At 44.3% G+C, this 20,339-nt stretch overlaps 1 protein-coding gene across 2 annotated transcripts in view; it reads right to left on the bottom strand.

Annotated features, from left to right (window-relative positions):
• SCIMP (SLP adaptor and CSK interacting membrane protein) overlaps nt 1–20,339 on the bottom strand; it is a 36,230-nt gene that overhangs the window by 4,094 nt on the left and 11,797 nt on the right. For both annotated transcript variants that reach the window (XM_089678531.1, XM_089678530.1), the window contains exons 3-8: nt 16,353–16,419; nt 9,912–9,979; nt 9,433–9,522; nt 9,220–9,351; nt 4,516–4,605; nt 4,303–4,434 (exon numbers count right to left, since the gene is read on the bottom strand). In XM_089678531.1, coding sequence (XP_089534657.1) covers nt 4,303–4,434; nt 4,516–4,605; nt 9,220–9,351; nt 9,433–9,522; nt 9,912–9,979; nt 16,353–16,419 — 579 coding nt within the window. The remainder of the gene's footprint in view (nt 1–4,302; nt 4,435–4,515; nt 4,606–9,219; nt 9,352–9,432; nt 9,523–9,911; nt 9,980–16,352; nt 16,420–20,339) is intronic.

The raw sequence follows: 20,339 nt of genomic DNA, 5'->3' as shown, positions 1-20,339 counted from the left end.
AGAAACATGTGACTGGAGTCACTTTGGGTGGGGGGCCCATGGAACACAGCTCACTTTGGAGAGGTGGGGAGACCCCTGTCTCAGCTCCCCATATCCCTATTATGTGTAAGTCACCCTGTGCCTGTTAGGGGTACAGGGTGATCTGTCCTAATATTGGGGTGGGGGGTTATTGATTGTTTAATGCCATGTGGTTGCATCCCATTGTTCTATTGTGTGTCTTGCTTGGGAGCAAACTATTATGGGATGTATGTGTTTGTGTATTGGCTTGGTGGGGGTTGTTTCCAGCAGCCCTCCCTCCTGATGGGACTGTCTGTTGATGTGTCTTTTGTTACTAAAGGTAGATTGCCCCACCCTGTGTCATTATGCAAGGGGGGAGGTTGTTCTCTTGAATGTATATATCTTGTATCTGTGTTAAAATAAAGTAGTCTATTTCCTGGTTTACTTCAAGACTGGTGTTGTCTAGGTTTGTATGGTCTGCTGTGGTGTCTGTGGTCGGTGTTTGGACAGGGAAGCGGTATCCTAACAGAAATACCCAAGTGTAGTCTGGGGACGGTTCCGTTACATTGGTAGCAAGCGGTGGGATTGTGCTTCCTGGCTGTGAACACATCCAAACCACCACCGGGATTTAAGATCAGGAAAGTAGACCTCGGTCACCCCAGTGGAGATATGGACCTAGCATCAGAGTTCCCGGAGCTGCTACATACCCCAGGACTGTGTCTGCGGATGAGTACCTGGAGCTCATGCAGTGGATGCAGGAGGTGATTTGGAGTGGAGCCCTCCAGGTTGCTGGTATATACAAGGGCAAGTGCTATTCAACCCCAGGGGAACGGGCCAGGGACCATCGAAAGTTATGGATGCCATTCCTGGGAGAGCAACCCCAGGAGCAATGGGTGACTGCATTGGACAGGCTGGTCCAGTAGGAGATAGAGCTGGACAAACGATATCAGGCTCTGCAATGATACACAGAGAAGAAATATTTAGGGGTGACAACAGAATGTTCTGGAGGGATATGACTTTGGTGGCCCTGGATTGCTGTGGGAGAGCCTTACAGATCATTTTGTGTTTGGCGATGAAGGAGAACCTACCCTTGAGGACCTGCGAGAAAACAGAGAGGCTATGTTTGGTCTCACAGGGGTCTCAGAGCTTGAACCAGATCTGGAATACCTGCTGATGAAAGAACATCTGGAAAGGGCATACAGGCAACTGCTAAAACATGTTCAGCAGTATGCCCAAGAATCAGCAGTAGAAATTCCAGAGACTGGGGATTTAATAGACTTCTCTGCTAAGGAAAAACAACCTGGTGAGCCTCCAGCAGAAGAGCTGGACATTACTGAACTCTGCCCAGCACTGGTAACATCTTATGGGTTCCACAGACAGGAGATGGTGAACCCCTATCCCCAGACACCAGTTCCAGAGACTGGGGATTTGATTGACTTTTCTGCTGAGGAGGAACCAACCGGCGTGCCTCCAGCAGAAGAGCTGGCATCAGGGCATGGCGTTGTTGACCTCTGCCGACAACAATCAGCATCGCAGGAGCTACAGGAAGAGGATGCACCTCACAACTGCAGCTTGAGCTGATGTCCGTGGATGGGACTTCGGTCTCCACTGACACAACCCCAGAAAAGGGTCTGGCATTGGGATGTTGGCCTTACTTTGCGAACACTGGGGGATGTCCATCAAGTCAAAGTGGATGAGAATACAGTCACCACCTGGATACCCCAGGGATGCTGGGCAGTCGGCCCAGATCCCCAACAGCATGATGGAGTCGGCCGAGCCACCCATACTTCTCCCCAGCATATGTTCTACGAGAGAGGCAGATGTTGGCTGGGTTAGTAATGCTTTGTGTGGGACAATTTGATTGGGGTACTGTGTGGGTGCTGGCATTGGGGGACTGGAAGTACAGACTAACCTCGGAGTCCACCCATCCGGGGTTTCCTCCTGCATTAGTCTCCTGCCAAAAGGGGAGATATGTGACGGGAGTCACTTTGGGTGAGAGGCCCATGGAACACAGCTCAATTTGGAGTGGTGGGGAGACCCCTGTCTCAGCTCCCCATATCCCTATTATGTGTAAGTCACCCTGTGCCTGTTAGGGGTACAGGGTGCTCTGTCCTAATATTGGGGTGAGGGGTTGTTGATTGTTTAATGCCATGTGGTTGCATCCCATTGTTCTATTGTGTGTCTTGCTTGGGAGTAAACTATTAAGGGATGTATGTGTTTGTGTATTGGCTTGGTGGGGGGTGTTTCCAGCAGCGCTCCCTCCTGATGGGACTGTCTGTTGGTGTGTCTCTTGTTACTAAAGGTAGATTGCCCCACCCTGCATCATTAGGCAGGGAGGGGGGGTTGTTCCCTTGAATGTTTATATCTTGTATCTGTGTTAAAATAAAGTAGTCTATTTCCTGGTTTACTTCAAGACTGGTGTTGTCTAGTCTTGTATGGTCTGCTGTGGTGTCTGTGGTCAGTGTTTGAACAGGGAAGTGGTATCCTAACAGAAGTACCCAAGTGCAGTCTAGGGACGGTTCCGTTACACATGTGAATGAGTCTATGTGCCTGGCTGCGGGGCAGAGCAACCGGGGAGGACCTGGACAGTATTTCTGTGGCTCCTACAGGATTAGCACTACAAACAGAATACACACTTGTTCCTGAGAAGTAAGCTAGTAAAACAGCTTTAGAGACATGATTCTGATTTTTCCAAACCAGATTCTTGTCTGGTTCTTATTAAGGCTAAAATCTTCATTTAGCAGTGTCTGCTCTCTAGTGCATGTATGTGTCAAATGAATGCATAGAAGTGAGTGAAGCAGGTCCTCCACAGAGATCAATGAACAAATCATTGATAAAAACAATGATATGCCCTTTCCGAAAAGGGATTGTCAAGTGACAGTTTAAGTAACTCCAGCATTCACAATATTGCATGTATAAATACAAGCTTGAGTTAAAGCTAATGTTTTTAATGCAAACCACTAAAGCCACACTATGGGTCTCTATTATCCCCCTTAGCCAGGGTTTTAATCACGACACAATCTGTGGATGGTGTTCTTTGTAAGGGCTTGTTCACACTTGTGGCAGCCCTTGCGCCCCTTGGAAAAGCAATCTATGGTGGATTTTGGTGCTTTTAGAGGGCAATTGACTGACGATTGTGATATAACCCTGAAGTGAATGAAAAAAAAACATGTTTTGCCTATAGTTCTACATTAAGTTATATAAGATAGAAGCCGAGTAGGAATTGAACTGCCAGCATTTTCACATGAAATTTCAGTTTTAAGTATTACACACAATATACTACATACTAAATGTTCATACAAAATTAGAAATATTACAGGAAACAAGGTTTTTAATACATTAACAAACATAGAAAAAGCTTTACTGAAATGGTTTTGTGGGATTTCACTGGTGATCTCTCCTGAAATGCTAGTTTCCTGCCTGTCATGCTTGTCAAATGTCTTCAGTAGTTCTGGTTCACTGGCCAGGAACAAATATGTAGGCTAGGAATTAAGACTAAACTTGTTCCTTCTTGTTTAACCACTTCTTGACAGTGCTATAGCCAATGACAGCTACAGCACAGATGTCCAGTTCTTGGAGGGTGTCTTAAGCGGCACACACCTGGTGCAGTCTATGATTGGACACAGCTGATAAATGACACAGTAAAGGGCCAATCACAGTGGCCTTTTGCCATGTTATCAGCTGTGTCCAATCTCAACTGATCACAATATAAATACACTTGCCGGCAGGGGCGGACTAACCATTTGGAAACTCGGGCACTGCCCGAGGGCCCGGGGTCAGTAGGGGGCCCCAAGAGATGCCCCTGGTACCTTTTTCATAGGCTTTTTTGAGTTTGGGCAAGGACACAGGGGCCCCATGATCCCCTATTGCCCGGGGACCCCATGAGTTGTCAGTCCGCCCCTGCTTGCCGGTAACGACATTACTTTTCTCACACTGTCACAGCATGAGAAAAGTACTGCCGATAACTGGCAACTGTGAAAGGATTCATCTACACTGACAATCAGGACACTGATTATCAGTGCCCTGATTATCAGTATAGCCCCAAAAGTGCCCATCAGTGCCCAACAGTGCTGCCCATCAGCACTCAACAGTGCTGCCCATCGGTACAAAGAGGGTAAACGTGCTCGGTAGGCAAGTGGCTAAAGTCAAAAGTAATGAAAAGCAATAACTATCTTTTTCAAAGGATTGCCAACAATGTCATCACTTACTGTATATTTTTCTCAGTATAGGGTTCCTTTAAGTGGATCTCTTTAATCTGGTAAAAACTAAAGTTCCCCTTTAACATAGGCTCTTTGAGTTTCTTACCTTCTGCATCAGAATAGTTAGTAGAATAGTCTGAAATGCTGCCTACAGAATCATAGGATGCATAGGAATATCTGTCATTTGGGTTAGGTATATTTGAATTTTTATTTTCTTTCTTGGCATAATATTCAGGATCTGTAATAAACACAAAGAAATTATGTATGCATGCTGACACTGCTGTATTAACCCTCAAAAATCATATATATTAATACTCACATAAGCCCCATGGAGGCACCCGTGGAGGCCCCATGTGTACAACAGCATTTGTTTTAAATGGCAAGACTTTAATGGGATTTGCAGAAATACCTGGTGAAGATTACAAAAAGCATACCTTAGAGAAATGGACCGGTATTTGATGAAATACATCCAAATCCTGTGCTATCTTTGTACAGTAATGTTTATTATAGACCAAATTTTTCGTTAGATGTTTTTTTTTATTCCACTGTCAATTCTTTGCACATGATACTGACATATATGTATGCCAGGGATTTTTTTGTTAGAGAATAGGTGCAGGAACTCCCTTCTTCTGAGTCACCCTTGTTTCCACCCGCTACCCACCTCTGAGCACCGCCCCTTGGTTCAACACTCTACCCACCACCCAGCATAGCCCCTTTTATATAATACAGAACTAAGAATAATTTTGTGGTGCTAAGTAATTTGTATGGAAATTATTAATGATAACAAACAAAGCAGTAAAATAGATTCCCTGCAGCCAGGAACAACAACAACAATAGTCTCCTCAGCAACAATAGATCCACACCAGCAACAATAGAACCTCGGCAGCAACAACAGACCTCCAGCCAGCAATAAGACTCCTCCCTCAACAACAGATCCCTCCCGGCAACAAATGAGCCCCCAGAAACATAAGACCCCCTAGCAATAACAGATCCCCACCAGCAACAACAGATTCCCTCCAGCAACAACAGATCCCCAAGCAGCCAGCATCAACAGACCCTCCAGCTCACTCCAGCACCCCTTGCTATTACATACTTTCAGTGCTGGAGGTGCCGGAACTTCGTTACCCCACGTTCTGGCTGAAAAAAAGCTCTGTGTGTGGCTACCAATCTCATTTCCCCAATGTTTCTTGTTTCTGCTCTCTATGGTTTTATGTGCCCTCACTTATTTACTTGGAAACTATTATGCTTTAGGGTCAATTAAAACTGATGTTTTCTATCTTTCTTTGATAGAGGTAAAGAAAAAAAACAGCAACAGGCCCTTCATGTCAATAGCAGGACAACAGTCATTTTACAGCTGACCTTTACAGTATATGTCAAACTTGTTATGCAACTAACAGTGACCTAAACCAGCTGTGATCACTCTACTCCAGTCTAGTTACATCCTTATATTTTTGCATCTGGGATTTTTCCATTCATACATGCAGTGTAGTGCTTGGGTCCTCAATCATCAGGCCTAAATGTTGTCACATGGCAGACAGTTTATGTGTCTAGAAGACCACAAATACAGACCAAATTTTTTTCTAAAAAAAATCCTTACTTTAAACTAAAATGAGTAAAACCTTTTTATTTTATAACATATCTGCTGTATTTTACAGGCTTTTGTATTCACAGCATACATACACTATATTGCCAAAAGTATTGGGACGCCTGCCTTTACACGCACATGAACTTTAATGACATCCCAGTCTTAGTCCGTAGGGTTCATTATTGAGTTGGCCCACCCTTTGCAGCTATAACAGCTTCAGCTCTTCTGGGAAGACTGACCACAAGGTTTAGGAGTGTGTCTATGGGAATGTTTGACCATTCTTCCAGAAACGCAATTGTGAGGTCAGGCAATGATGTCGGACAAGAAGGCGTGGCTCTCAGTCTCCACTCTAAGTCATCCCAAAGGTGTTCTATCGGTTTGAGGTCAGGACTCTGTGCAGGCCAGTCAAGTTCTTCCGCCCCAAACTTGCTCATCCATGTCTTTATGGGCCTTGCTTTGTGCAGTGGTGCACAGTCAAGGTGGAACAGGAAGGGGCCATCCCTAAACTTTCCCCACAAAGTTGAGAGCATAACATTTTCCAAAATGTCTTGGTATGCTTTCACCTTAAGAGTTCCCTTCACTGGAACTTAGGGGCCAAGCCCAATCCCTGAAAAACAACCCCACATCATAATCCCCCCTCCACCAAACTTTACATTTGGCACAATGCAGTCAGGCAAGTACCATTCTCCTGTCAACTGCCAAAGCCAGACACACCCATCGGATTGCCAGACAGGGAAGCGTGATTGGTCACTCCAAAGAACACGTCTACACTGCTCTAGAGTCCAGTGTCGGTGTGCTTTACACCACAGCATCCGACGCTTTGCATTTCACTTGGTGATGTAAGGCTTGACTGCAGCTGCTCAGCCGTGGAAACCCATTACATGAAGCTCTCTATGCACTGTTGTGCTAATCTGAAGGCCACATGAAGTTTGGAGGTCTTTAGCTATTGACTCTGCAGACAATTGGTGACTTCTGCGCACTGTGCATTTCAGCATGCGCTGACCCCGCTCTGTCATTTTACGTGGCCTATCACTTCATGGAAAATTTCATGGATGGACTTATTGCACAGGTGGCAACCTATTATGGTATCACGCTTGAATTCACTAAGATCCTGAGAGCGACCTATTCTTTCACAAATGTTTGTAGAAGCAGTCTGCATGCCTAGGTGCTTGATTTTATACACCTGTGGCCATGGAGGTGATTAGAACATCTGAATCAAATTTTTTTATAGGGTTGTCCCAATACTTTTGGCAATATAGTGTACATTTATACATATATTGTGTAGCTGTACTTGGTAGCTTAACTGCAGGCTTTCTTGAGGTTCTTGACTTAAAGTCAGAAACAATTGAGTACTGTCCGTGATACTTTTTTTATTTGCACTAACAAACAATTTTGAGGACAAGATTTCGGGGAGTGTCCCCTTCTTCAAGGTCCAAGCAGTGTACTGCTTGGACCTTGAAGAAGGAGACACTCCCCAAAAGCTTGTCCTCAAAATTGTATGTTAGTGCAAATAAAAAAAGTATCACGGACAGTACTCAATTGTTGCTGACGCAAATGCACTAATACGGCTACAATGACTTAAAGTCAACAACCTAAAGAAATATTAATTTTTCATAATGAATAATTGGCTGCAAATGAAAATATAAGATGAAAATTAAGATTGTCATGTTTTTCATATCAGCTCCAAACAATTAATTCAATATAATTTGTGTCATTGCCCAAGCGGAAAAGTGTTTTGCCCTAAATGCGTACTAGGCTATAAGTTACAGAAGATTGCCCAGAGGAAAGATATGGTTCATTCTCGAACTGTTACAGTTTCTCTGGCTAAATATTGAAAAAATTATTGTAGGCTTTTTTTTTGCTTTATAGTGAACGTATATTGTAATATACTGAAAGCTTTTATGTGGTAGCTATTTTATTGCCTTCCTCAAGGTCTGACACATGGTTTTATACCGTTTGGAATAAATGGCTCTATAATACTAGGCTATGTTTGCACTATAGAGTAGTGGGTCTAGATGTGCTTTTGGCTGTTGGGGCATAATTAAAATGATTTGCATGCTTCTGCCCACTGTCCTGAAATGAGTAAAATCCTCTTATCTACTCTGCTATACAATGATTTGGATGGAGGGCTTATTATTTGGTTCAGTACCTTATCACCATAACTTGTTCTGTTATACTAGCTTGCTGTGTTATATCACTTAAAAGAGAAGTTTAGACTTTTTTTTTTTAGAAATCATACTTACCTAGGTGGATGCAGCATTGGTCCAATGCTGCATGCATTTCCCACCAGCTCTAAGATTGAGAACTGAGTGATTAAACACATCTCTCAGTTCATGGTGCTCCGTGAGCACAGAGTTGGTGACTGTTAGTCATGGCTGTCTGCTCTGCACCCCCACTGGAGTGCTGGGCTGTGCAGAGGGAGGGAGCGGCGGGCTCAGGATCTCAACGGATCACTAAGAGGCTGAGCCAGGTTCCAGTCCAAACATCTGGGTGGATCCCAACTTTAAAGGTGGGATCTTTCCCCAGTCTGGGCCTGCTGAGTGGCGTCGGCCAACAGCAGAATTTAGCCCGCTGCAGGGGCGGACTGACAACTCATGGGGCCCCCGGGCAATAAGGGGATCATGGGGCCCCTGTGTCCTTGCCCAAACTCAAAAAAAGCCTATGAAAAAGGTACCAGGGGCATCTCATGGGGCCCTCTACTGACCCTGGGCCCTCGGGCAGTGCCCGAGTTTCCAAATGGTCAGTCCGCCCCTGGCCCACTGTCAGCTGAAAAGGGGCCACAGGAGTGCAGAATGAACTACACTCCTGTGATCTCCAGGAAAAGTACAGCCAAATGAGTTTTGGCTGTACTTCTCCATTAATAAATCATATGATTCTGTCACTTTGTGAAGAAAAATTTGACTAAGGGGTCAAAAGAGGTTTACAAGCTGAGTCACCTACCAAATACCAACTGGAATTTAGATATTGGTAGCTATTTCCCAGGGCCTCCTACCTTCTGCATTTATTACAAGGACTATGTTCTATGTAATTTATTTGTACAGTGAATGCAACAATAGGAATGAGGAAAGTGTAAGCTGAGCTAGGGAGTCTGATGGAAAGATTTAGCACCTAAGTTCTCAGAAGATATAAGATACAGGGTTAGTAGGTTTTGCGCTGCCAGCATTTGTTCGAATCTAATATTTAAATTTTGCACTCTTTACAATTGACCCATTAATAAATATACATACATAACTACAAGCAATACACAAAACAAGGCTTATAAGGCTAATATATTAACAGACATTTGAAATGATGTTTATATCAAGAGCAAAGTACTGAAATGCTTATGTGGACCCCTTCTGAAAATGCTAGTTTCCTGCCTGTCATGCATGTCCAGTTTTATCTAAAATGCATTTAAAAACAACAGTCCCCCTTCACGTAGGCTCTTGAATTTCTTACCTGCTGAAGCTGCATTAGAATAATTAACTTCTGAAATGCTGCCTACAGAATCATAGGATGCATAGGAGTATCTGTCATTTGAGTTAAGTATATCTAACTTTGTATTTTCTTTCTCGGCATAATGGTTAGGATCTGTAACAAACACAAAAAAAGTATATTTTCAGACTGATACTGTTGTACAACTCCCCAAAAATCAAATATATTACTACTCACATAAGCTCCGTGGAGGCAACTGTGGAGGCTGCTTTTGTATCATAGCATACATTTTAGGTGGCAATACTGTAATGGGATTTTCAGAAATGTCTGGTGAAGAAAAAAAGTGTGTGCTTTAGAGCAATGAACAAGTAGATGATCAAATACATCCAAATTCCACCCTGTCTACTGCACTTAATCTTTGTCCTAAAGATGTAAAGACCTAAACATCTTTATCACTGAAAGGTAAAAAGGACATGCATTCATTCATTTCTTATGAAAAAAGCAACAACTGGGGTGTTAGGACTGAAAACAAAACAAAAACAGATATCTGAGAATATTTTCAATTAAATTGATTTTCTTATACAATCTTATTTTTCACATTTCCAACACACCAGTGGCCCAAATTAAATACAGCTTTAATGTTAAACATTGATTTTCTTTTTAAAAGAGCAGGTGTTATATGAGTTGTAGCACAGCATCCAATAAAACATATTTACCAAGGTCTCTTTCTGTCCGATTTGGTAATTTGACTTTAGATGGCCCTGATGAGTGATATATGCTGTTTCTGAAAAGAAGTAAAACATGGTTTCAATAATTTATCAAACAGTATTTTCAGCAGGATAGAATATATTCAAAAGCTTGTGTCTCTTTTCAGCAGCCTTGCACCCTTTCCAAGATGTCTAGGTTTTCAAAGAGGGTTAAGTTAAAAAAAAAACAACAACTATATGGTACAAAATGGATGTTATTCAGAATTCTTTCAATCTTGTAAGTCTATTCTTTTCTTTTATAATCTGCATTGGTACATTTCCAGGCAATTCAATTACAGCTGGGAACTTGTAATCAGTAAAGTGTGTATGACTGCATACGGAAATGGGAGAAGGTGATGAGAACTTTAGCAACAGTCAAATTCTTATTTCTAACTTTCCCGTTGAGCTAAATCCCATTTTATCTCTGAGAAATCCCAAACATTTAAGTATAAATCACATTATGGGGAATTTAATAAAGACCTAATGACAGTTTTCTGATGGTAGTTTTCTTAAAGTGTTTGTAAACCCTTACATATACCTAGTGAAGTGGCTGGCATCAGGTGATACACAGAGATGAAACAAATCTTCCTACATAATTTGTACCTGTTTATCTATAGCCCTCTCTCCTCTACATCTGTTCAAATTCCACAATTTATAAAGCTTGTCTGAGGTGTCAGGAAAAAAAGGGGATTGAGATCTGAAATTATACATGGCAGAGCTTAATGAGGAGAGATCTGAGAACTGATTGGAGGGAAGGGACAAACCCCCCTTCACGCAACACACAGGAACAGAGCTGATGCTGCCAATCATAGGCTGTGTGCTGAAACTCCCTCCTCTCGCCATTTTTCTCTTGGTGTCAGTAAAACTTGTCAGAAGTGATTCAGATAGCAGAGGAACAAAGCAGCAGACAGAAATTATTATTATTATTATACAGTATTTATAAAGCGCCAATAGTTCGCTCAGCGCTGTACATTACAAAGGGGGACAGAACATGTGACAGAACAATACCAATACAATGCAAAACATGAGGGGATCGAGGGCCCTGCTCTTTCAAGCTTACAATCTAGGAGGGAGGGGATGGTGGCACAGGAGGAGATAGCTGTGGGGGATGGAGTGGTAGGAAGAGTGGAGGAGGTCAGCAAGTTAGCAGGGGGCGGGGTAGGCTTCCCTGAAGAGATGGGTTTTCAGGGTGCGCCTAAAGGAGAAGAGAGTAGGTGATAATCTGATGGGTTGGGGCAGGGAGTTCCAGAGGATGGGTGACACCCTGGAGAAGTCCTGGAGGCGGGCATGGGAGGAGGAGACCAGGGAACTAGAGAGAAGGAGGTCCTGTGAGGAGCGGAGTGTGCGTGCTGGGCGGTACTTGGATATTAGGTCAGTGATGTAGTTTGGGGCAGTATGGTGGACAGCTTTGTACGTCAGCGTTAGGATTTTGAATTTGATCCGTTGCGCAATCGGAAGCCAGTGGAGGGATTGGCAGAGGGGGGTGGCGGAAACAGAGCGGTTGGAAAGGTGAATGAGTCTGGCAGCCGTATTCAGGATGGACTGAAGCGGGGATAGCCAGCGGCGAGGCAGGCCAGTGAGGAGGGAGTTGCAGTAGTCGAGTCGTGATATGATGAGGGAGTGGATGAGCTGTTTAGTGGTTTCTGGAGTTAGGAACGTGCGGATTTTGGCGATGTTGCGGAGGTGGAGTCTGCACGAGTTTGTTAAAGAGTGGACTTGGGGCTGGAAGGATAGGTTGGAGTCCGAAATGACACCAAGTACTCTGGCCTGCGGGGCGGGTTTGATGGTGGCGTTGTTGGACATGATGGAGAAGTCAATGGGGGGTGGTGTCCGGGCTGGAGGGAAGACAAGAAACTCGGTTTTGGAGAGGTTCAGTTTAAGGAAGTGGAGCGACATCCAGTCTGATATGTCGCTCAACAGGTGTGTGATTCGGGCGGAGACCGAGGGGGTGAGGTGGGGGGTTGAGAGATAGATTTGTGTGTCATCGGCATAGAGGTGGTAGTTGAAGCCGTGAGAGTGTATGAGTTGGCCAAGGGAGGAGGTGTAGATGGAGAAGAGAAGGGGCCCGAGGACAGAGCCTTGAGGGACCCCAACAGAGAGGGGGAGTGAGAGGGAGGTGGTGGCATTATAGGTAACGCTGAAAGAGCGTTGTGACAGGTAGGATGAGAGCCAGGAGAGAGCAGAATCTCTGAGGCCGAGGGAGTGTAGTTTTTTGAGGAGGAGGGGGTGGTCGACTGTGTCAAAGGCCGCAGAGAGGTCAAGGAGTAGGAGCACTGAATAGTGGCCATTAGCTTTGGCGGTTAGCAGGTCGTTGGAGAGTTTGAGTAAGGCAGTTTCGGTGGAGTGTAGGGGACGGAAGCCGGACTGTAGGGGATCGAGGAGGTTGTTGTCGTTGAGGTGAGAGCATAGGCGGGCGTAGACTAGGCGCTCGAGGAGTTTAGATGTAAATGGGAGCAGGGAGATGGGTATGAGGTTGTTCGGGTCATTGGGGTCCAGGGAGGGCTTTTTAAGTATGGGGGTGATGTGTGCATGTTTCAGAGGGGAAGGGAAAGTGCCGGAGGAGAGGGAGAGATTGAAGATGTGGGTGAGGGAGCGTAGGATGGAGGGGGAGGGAGGTTGTAGGAGTTGTGAGGGGATAGGGTCAAGGGGGCAGGTGGTGAGGCGGGCATCAGAGAGGATCTTGGAGACTTCTTCGATGGTAGTAAGGTCAAAGGAGCGGTGTGTTGGGGGAGCTTCAGTATGAGGAATGTAGGGTGGGGTGGGAGAGGAGGTCAGAGCAGTGGTGGGGCCGTGGGAGAGGGGTGTAGAGGGGGTAGCTGAGTGAGGGGGAAGGGGGTTGGAGGGAGTTTGAGCAGCGACGAAGTCCCTGTGGGTTATGTCGAGGGGGAGGGGGGATGAGGGGGTAGCTGTGTGAGAGGGGACGGGTTGAGAAGGCGTGTGAGTTGCGGCAATGTCCTTGCGAATTGTGTCAATCTTGTTTTTGAAGTGATTGGCAATCTCAAGGGCAGTGAGTGAGGTGCTGGGTGGAGGTGGGGGTGGCGAGAGTAGAGAGTTGAAGGTGGAGAAGAGTCGGCGAGGATTGGAGGAGAGGGCCTTGATGAGGGTCAGGAAGTAGGCTTGTTTGGCAGTATGGAGGGAGGAGGTGTAGGTGTGGAAGGCAGATTTGTATCGGGTGAAGGCTTGTTGGGATTTGGTTTTGCGCCATAGTCGCTCCAGGGCACGACTGTGTCGTTTGAGGGTTTTGGTGTGATCAGTCTGCCAGGGCTGGAGCGGTCGGGGTCTGATGTTGCGTGTGGTTAAAGGCGCTAGTGAGTCAAGGGCTGTTGACAGCGCATTGTTGTAGGCGGTCATAGCCAAGTCGGGGCAGGACAGGGGGAGGATGCGGTCATGGAGTTGATCAACTGCGGAGTGGAGGGAGGCAGGGTTAAGGTTGCGGAGGTTACGGCTGGTAGTAGTGTGACATTTGGAGGGGTAGGCGTTGGAGGATGAGGAGATAGAGAAGGTAATCAGGTTGTGGTCAGAGAGAGGGAAGGGGGTGTTAGTGAGGTTGTGGGGAGCGCAGCGGTTGGAGAAGACAAGATCAAGGATATTACCGTCGGAGTGGGTGGTGGATTGTATGCACTGTGCAAGTGCAAAGGAGGAGGTTAAGTGGAGGAGACGGGCTGTGTCCGGGTTGTCGAGGTTGACAGGGATGTTGAAATCCCCAAGGATGATAGTGGGTAGCTCAGAGGAGAGGAAGAAGGGTAGCCAGGAGGAGAAGTCTTCCAGGCAGCGGGGTATGGATCCAGGAGGCCGGTATATCACAGCAATCTTCAGAAATGACACTTAGAGCTCTGGATTGAGACAACTACACACTATAGAGGGATATGTTTTGTTAATATTTCATGTCTGAAGTTTACAACCACTTTAAGGATCCATGCACACTAGCGGGTTTTTTTTTTAGCTAAAAAAATGCTGGATAAAAAATGCTGGTAATAGTGTTTTTTAGCAGCGTTAAGGAGTGTTAGCACTTTATTAGCCTTTTACAGTACATGTAGAGGAAAAAATAAGCTAGGAAAAAGCTGTTAGGAGCATTTTAGCAGCATTTAGCAGCGTTTAGGAATATTGAGGAGCATTTAGTATTTTTTCAGCTAGAAAAACACTCCAAAAAACTCTAGTTTTTAGTAAAGTAGTAAAGTAGTGTGCATGGACACATAGGATAACACTATTTAGCTTCTAGAAGCAGAATAAATTAGCTGATAATAGCTTTTAGGAGCTTAAAAACACACCAAGTCCATAACTCCTCCCCAGACCGCATCCAGACAAGAACTTGTCTGTATGCGATCTGCAGAGGAGTTATGGAATTGGTCACACATAAAATGTTTTTAATATGGCGGAATTTCAATCATTGATACTTTTCATTCGGTCTCTATCACAGCATGCTGTGAGTATCACGATTTTTACATTTATATATTGATATTGTCTACAATTTTCATTATAATTATTGTATGATTGTAATACATATGTTTCAGTCCTTAAAGGCCACATGTCTTATGTACAGAGTTTTTTTTACCCTGAAGAAGGAGTAAACTTACTCTGAAATGTGTTGGATGATATCCAGGAACTCTGTTATGTCAACATAAATTCTATATGGTATCACTGTACATATTGAAGGTAATACTGTCTACTCAATATTTTATGGCTTTCACTCATCTATGTCTAATAAAAATTGATGTAACGTTTATGTATTCTGGTGATGCCTATAAAGTCCCATTCAGGGGGGTTGTTTTCTTCTATACAATTTTGCATTTTAGGGATGTCTGGCATCTAATAGATATACCTCAGGTTCACCGCTTTTATACAACTCCCATGTGACAGCATTCAGGCCTGGTAATTGGCCATGAAGGCACCAAGTGGTGAATTAGGGAGGGAAGAGGGAATTTTGTGTATTCCCACATTTTATACGGTACATAGAACACAGTAGGGAAGGTATTTATTTTTATGAGGGTTGGAGATAGGTTTGCTTTAAGTCACATTGTTAACTGTTGTTTTTTATTATTCTTAGTATTCTAAACACCAAAGGATTGCTAGAGAGTCATATGTTTGTAGAGTATACTTCCTCATAACATGGGTGGAATGCTTTAAAAACTGATTGGAAAATTACATTACTTTCTTCTCATTGTGAGTGTGCATAACACGCAGTACTGTAGAGTGGGTGAAAAAGGAGGAAGTGGTCCATTAAGTAACTTTGGAGTGGAAGTATATGTGGCTGCCTGCTGTGTACTGACCACGTCATTAGCTCACATGGATGTTATGTGGGAGAGCTCAAGAAATTTAAAGAATCATAGGACGCTATATTATATTTTGACAGCACATCAATATAAAACAATGTTGCAAAGCAATTAACACAATGGACATAAACCTATATACAAATGTAGGTTTCATGTTGTATGTGTATGGAATAGGCTGTAGAAACATTGCACAGATTCCTTGGGAACCTTTCACAGTTATCAAACTGGCAGCCCTCCAGTTGTTGCCAAACTACAAGTCCCATGAGGGATCACAAGATTGACATTACAAGTATGACTCCCAAAGGTAAAGGCATGATGGGACTTGTAGTTTCGCAACAGCTGGAGGGCCGACAGTTTGACATACATGTTTGAAGCCTTCCAGATAAGATCAATCTATACAATTTTGCCTAATATTGTGGAGTGAAATTGAAAATCTATTTCTTTTGTTGGGGGCATGGGGGCAGGAATAAGCAACACTGGTAAGTAGTTCTAAGGTCCCATGCACACAGGGTGTTAAAATGCTGCTTTTACAGGTTGTTGATGATGTTTTCTTTCAGCCTGTAAATGCACCTCTGAGTTAGCCTATGCACTCATTGGCGTTTATAGACATATTAAAAGAGGAGTGTTACGTGCCTAAAAGTGTGGAAACACGTCTAAGGGTGCCTAAACACTAGGCACATTTAGCACTTGAGTGTTTATTCATTCCAATGGCCAGAATAATTTAATATGAACACATATAAATGCGCCTTAACATTTTCTTCCTGGCAGGTAGGTAAACATACAGGCGATGTTAGTACAAGAAGTGGAGCTGGATTTTAGATATTATTTAATGCCAACGCATAGGTCAGATGGGATCATAGATTTCTTTTTCTTCCCAGTTCTTTTTCTGCCCACCTGTCTAGCCTGTCTTTGGGTTCATTCCTGAGGATCATTTATTGAGAGTTCCCATGGTGCTTCACAACAGCTTATATCTCCTTCCTATTATCTTTCTGTTCTATTGTTCATGAACATTAACCTCTTTCTTATAGATTTACCTCTTTCTTATAGACTGGTATATTGGTGTTCATAGGTTTGTAAACAAACGTTTACAGTGCAAGTAAATTGTGACAATGCGAACTACCTTATGAATTCGAGAACTTACTCTGTGACAACTGTAGATTTATTTCTTTTGTTTCGTTTGAAAGACTTCTTAATCCGGACTGTTACACCTTTAAAATAATAACACTTTTAAGTCTACATGCACTGAAGATTTACTTTTGCAAAAAAAAACATTATTTAATTTCAGTCATTACAAAGTCATTTTATTAACATAGTATTACTATTCATAAAAAGTGTAACATTACAATAACAATGAATTCACACTGGTGGAGTTGGCTAGTGATATCTAGAGGTACAGTACTTCTGTTCAACAGTGAATACAGTATTATGTTATGTATTACAGGTACTTATATAGTGCTGTCAATGTACGCAGCGCTTTACATATATATTGTACATTCACATCAGTCCCTAACCCTCAAGGGGCGTACAATCTAACGTTGCTTTCAAGAATATACAGTTGACAGGGTCCAACCATTACGGTAGTATTTTCAGAGGTTCAGAATGAAGGAAAGTCCACATAATCAAATACGATGCAGTATTCTATGCAAGTATACTATGCTATTCAATTTCAAGGTGCACCTTAAAGTGGGACTATAGTCAGAAAAATAAGTCCTGCTAGATCACTTCAGACTGGCCCCTTTTGCAGGTACAGCTCTGTAAAACATTAACAAATAAGTGCCTATACTGTTCAAAATCTAGTAATACACTGTCCCACCCTGCTCTCCACATTCTCAGTTCCAATCTATTTTTCTGGCAGTGTGCTGAAAATGTAGAGGCCGATCTGCTGACAGCCTAAGGATTTACTGCTGCTCAGGGGCTCTGGGCTTCAGCAAAATGGCAGCCTCTTGCAGGAAGAAACAGGAGAAATGCTAGAAGCAATTTACAACACACACTAATTTTGGTCGCATAATTATTAATGTGGAATGTATATTCCTTGCTAAAGAGCAATTTTTTAAAAAAAGTTCCACTTTAATGTAAGGCACATTTATCAAAGAAGATTGTTTCCTTCCTGCTCGACTATGTATCTCAACTAAGATCCAGATTGTAGTAAAAATTCCTCCTGTTTTTAGTTGGTAAACTGAATGCCCTCTTCCCATATATTACTCAGTATAGAACCCCTCCCTCTCAAACTAGTATAAACCCCCCTCCTGTTGAGACCCCCCTAGAAGAGACCCCCTCCGGTACAGACTTCTTCTCTCCTCATCAGTACAGACCCTACCTCCCCCAGAACAGACTCACTTCCTCCCCACAAGTACAGACCCTCCCCCCCACCCAGTAGAGACTCACTTCCTCCCCACAAGTACAAAATTTCCCTCCAGCTCAGAAGTTCCCTCCAGAACAGATATCTTCCCTCCAGTAGAGTGTCCCGCTCCCATACAGACTCCCTCCCCACCAATGTAGACCCTCCCCTCGGGTGTAGAGACCCCTCTTCCATAAAGACCTCCTTTCTCCCCACTAGTAGAGACCCTCGAGTACATACCTTTCCACTCCCTACCAGTACAGACCCCCTCCTTCCAGTGTAATCTACTCCCTCTCTACCAGTACAAACCCCTGTTCAGTATAGACCTCCTCCTTCCCCACCAGTATAGACCCCCTTCCAGTACAGACCTTCTCCCTCCCCACCAGTATATATCCCCTTCCCTACCTACTAGTACAGAACCTCCCTCCCCATCAGTACAGACCCACTGTTACGTACCTTGCAGCTAGGCCTGATGAGCACGGGGAGGCCTCTCGCACAGCCCCAACTCGGAGATCACTGATGTATCGACAGTGGCCACGAGAGTGCGGCAAGTTATGAGTACCTGTATGGACTTCCACTGGTTGCATAAGTGCTTAGTAGGTGAGTCACCAGAGTTGGCTGGATGCAACAGGAACAGCAGACCCTGGGCTGGGTAGGCAGTAGGCAGCAGTTGCTTGGTAGACAGCAGCTAATTGCAGGTGCAGGGAGACTGGCAACCCGCAGCAGATGAAGAACCAGGAGGAACTATGCAGGGTGCAAGTAGGACAGATGAACAACCGTATGCAAGGTCAGACAAGACTGGTCACCAACGGACAGTCAGATACAGGCATGGACGCCAGGCAGAGAATGGCCTGGATCAGGGGCGGACTGACAACTCATGGGGCCCCCGGGTAATAGGGGATCATGGGGCCCCTGTGTCCTCCCCAAACTCAAAAAAGCCTATGAAAAAGGTACCAGGGGCATCTCATGGGGCCCCCTACTGACCCCGGGCTCTCGGGCAGTGCCCGAGTTTCCAAATGGTCAGTCCGCCCCTGGCCTGGATACTGGCAAAGGTCAGCAACAGAAAGTCAGGCATATCAGCAGAAGACAGAGCAAAGTCCAGGGAAAAGGTCAGGGCAAGTAACATTTAAGCATAGTCTGGAACAAGCCGAGTCAAACACAGAAGTCACCAGAAGCAAATATAGGAACACGGTTACAGCTGCAGATCAGACCGCAACAAGCTAGTGCAGCTGCCGTACTTATATAGGCCACTTTGCAGCAGTATCAGTGGGGAATGCACCTGTGCACAGAAGGAAGGGCATCCGCAGGACCGTGCCTGCACATTTGTGTGTGCCTTGGAGCTTCAGCTGCGCTATGGCCAGCGGGTCCCTGATACCCAACCTCCAGTACAGACCTCCTCCCTCCCCAACAGTGCAGACCCCCCCCTTCCCCCAGTACAGAGTAACCCCCTCCGTTACAGACCTCCTCCCTCCAGTACAGACCCCAGACCAGCCAAAGAGAAGCTGCCCTCAGCTTACTATATGAATGGGCAGCACAGTGGCTACATGGTTAACACTTCCACCTGGTAGTACTGTGGTTGTTGGTTTGAATCCCAGCTACGACACCACCTGCCTGGAGTTTGTATGTTCTCCCTGTGCCTGCGTGGGTTTCCTCCAGATACTCCAGTTTCCTCCCACACTCCAAAGACATGCTGGTAGGTTAATTGGCTCCTGTATAAATTGGCATTAGTATGTGTATGTATGAATGTAAGTTAGGGACCTCAGATTGCACACCCCTTGAGGGTTTGGGACTGATGTGAATGTACAATACAGTATATATATGTAAAGCGCTGTGTAAATTGACAGTACTATAAAAAAACCTGAAATGAATAAATAAGCTGCAAGGAGATTTGCCAGTAAAGCTCATTCATCTCCAAATTCTGTGATCAGTCCATTAATACCTGCCCTGGATGTGCAGTCTGTCAGGGATGCCTAAATCCCTTAACTGCCCAAGCCATAATTACAAATCCTTTGGCATCAGTGTTCATGAGTTTATGGGAGTACAATGGGTATACTGCACAACAGTGCAAAAAAAAAAAATGAAAAAGGCAAAAAAGAGATGAAAGTTAATTTACTAAGAGCACCCTGCTATCGCTCAGAATTCTTGTTTAATATTTATAAAAATGTGGGTTGAAGCTGGCATCAACTCCAGTTTTATGCTCATTTTAATTTCCCAGCTTTAATTAAGCATTCTGCCTTATTTTGTAGCAAATATGTATTGCAAAGTTTTGCCTGCTTTTTACAGCACTTGAGAAATACACAGAAAAAACAGGACATGAAAGTCTAAGCACTTCCTCTTTAGTGCTGCTATATTTTTTGAATCAAAGGGTATCTGTCCTTAGGAAATGAGCTCTGACACACCACAGGTCACAGACTGGAAATGTTAAATGTATTTGTGCTGAGTTTGTCAGGGTCTTAGCTTGGGTTCACATATGTGCGGTGCGGTACATCGCATGTGATTTGCACAGGAACTGCACCGCATTCCTGTGCAAATCACATGCAATTTGTGTGCAGTGCGATTGGAGCCATACATTATGTATGGCTCTAATCGCATTGCACCTGCGCCAAAAATGTGCAGGACCCTTTTTTGGTCCACACTAGAATTGGATTGCATAGGTATTCACACCTATGCGATCCAACTCTGCACATCGCACCACGTTTTGCAGACCACTTTTGGGGTGTTGTTAACTTAACATACACCCCACAGTGGTGAACGGGGTGTGATTCTGATGCGGTGCAGAATTTGCAATGA

The sequence above is a fragment of the Staurois parvus genome, unplaced genomic scaffold (genome assembly GCF_062004578.1).
Source record: "Staurois parvus isolate SC_StPar_1 unplaced genomic scaffold, SC_StPar_1.0 ptg000206l, whole genome shotgun sequence".
Taxonomy (NCBI): Eukaryota; Metazoa; Chordata; class Amphibia; order Anura; family Ranidae; genus Staurois; species Staurois parvus.
Note: the sequence above shows the minus strand (reverse complement) of the source record. Positions and strands in the feature narration are given on the sequence as shown.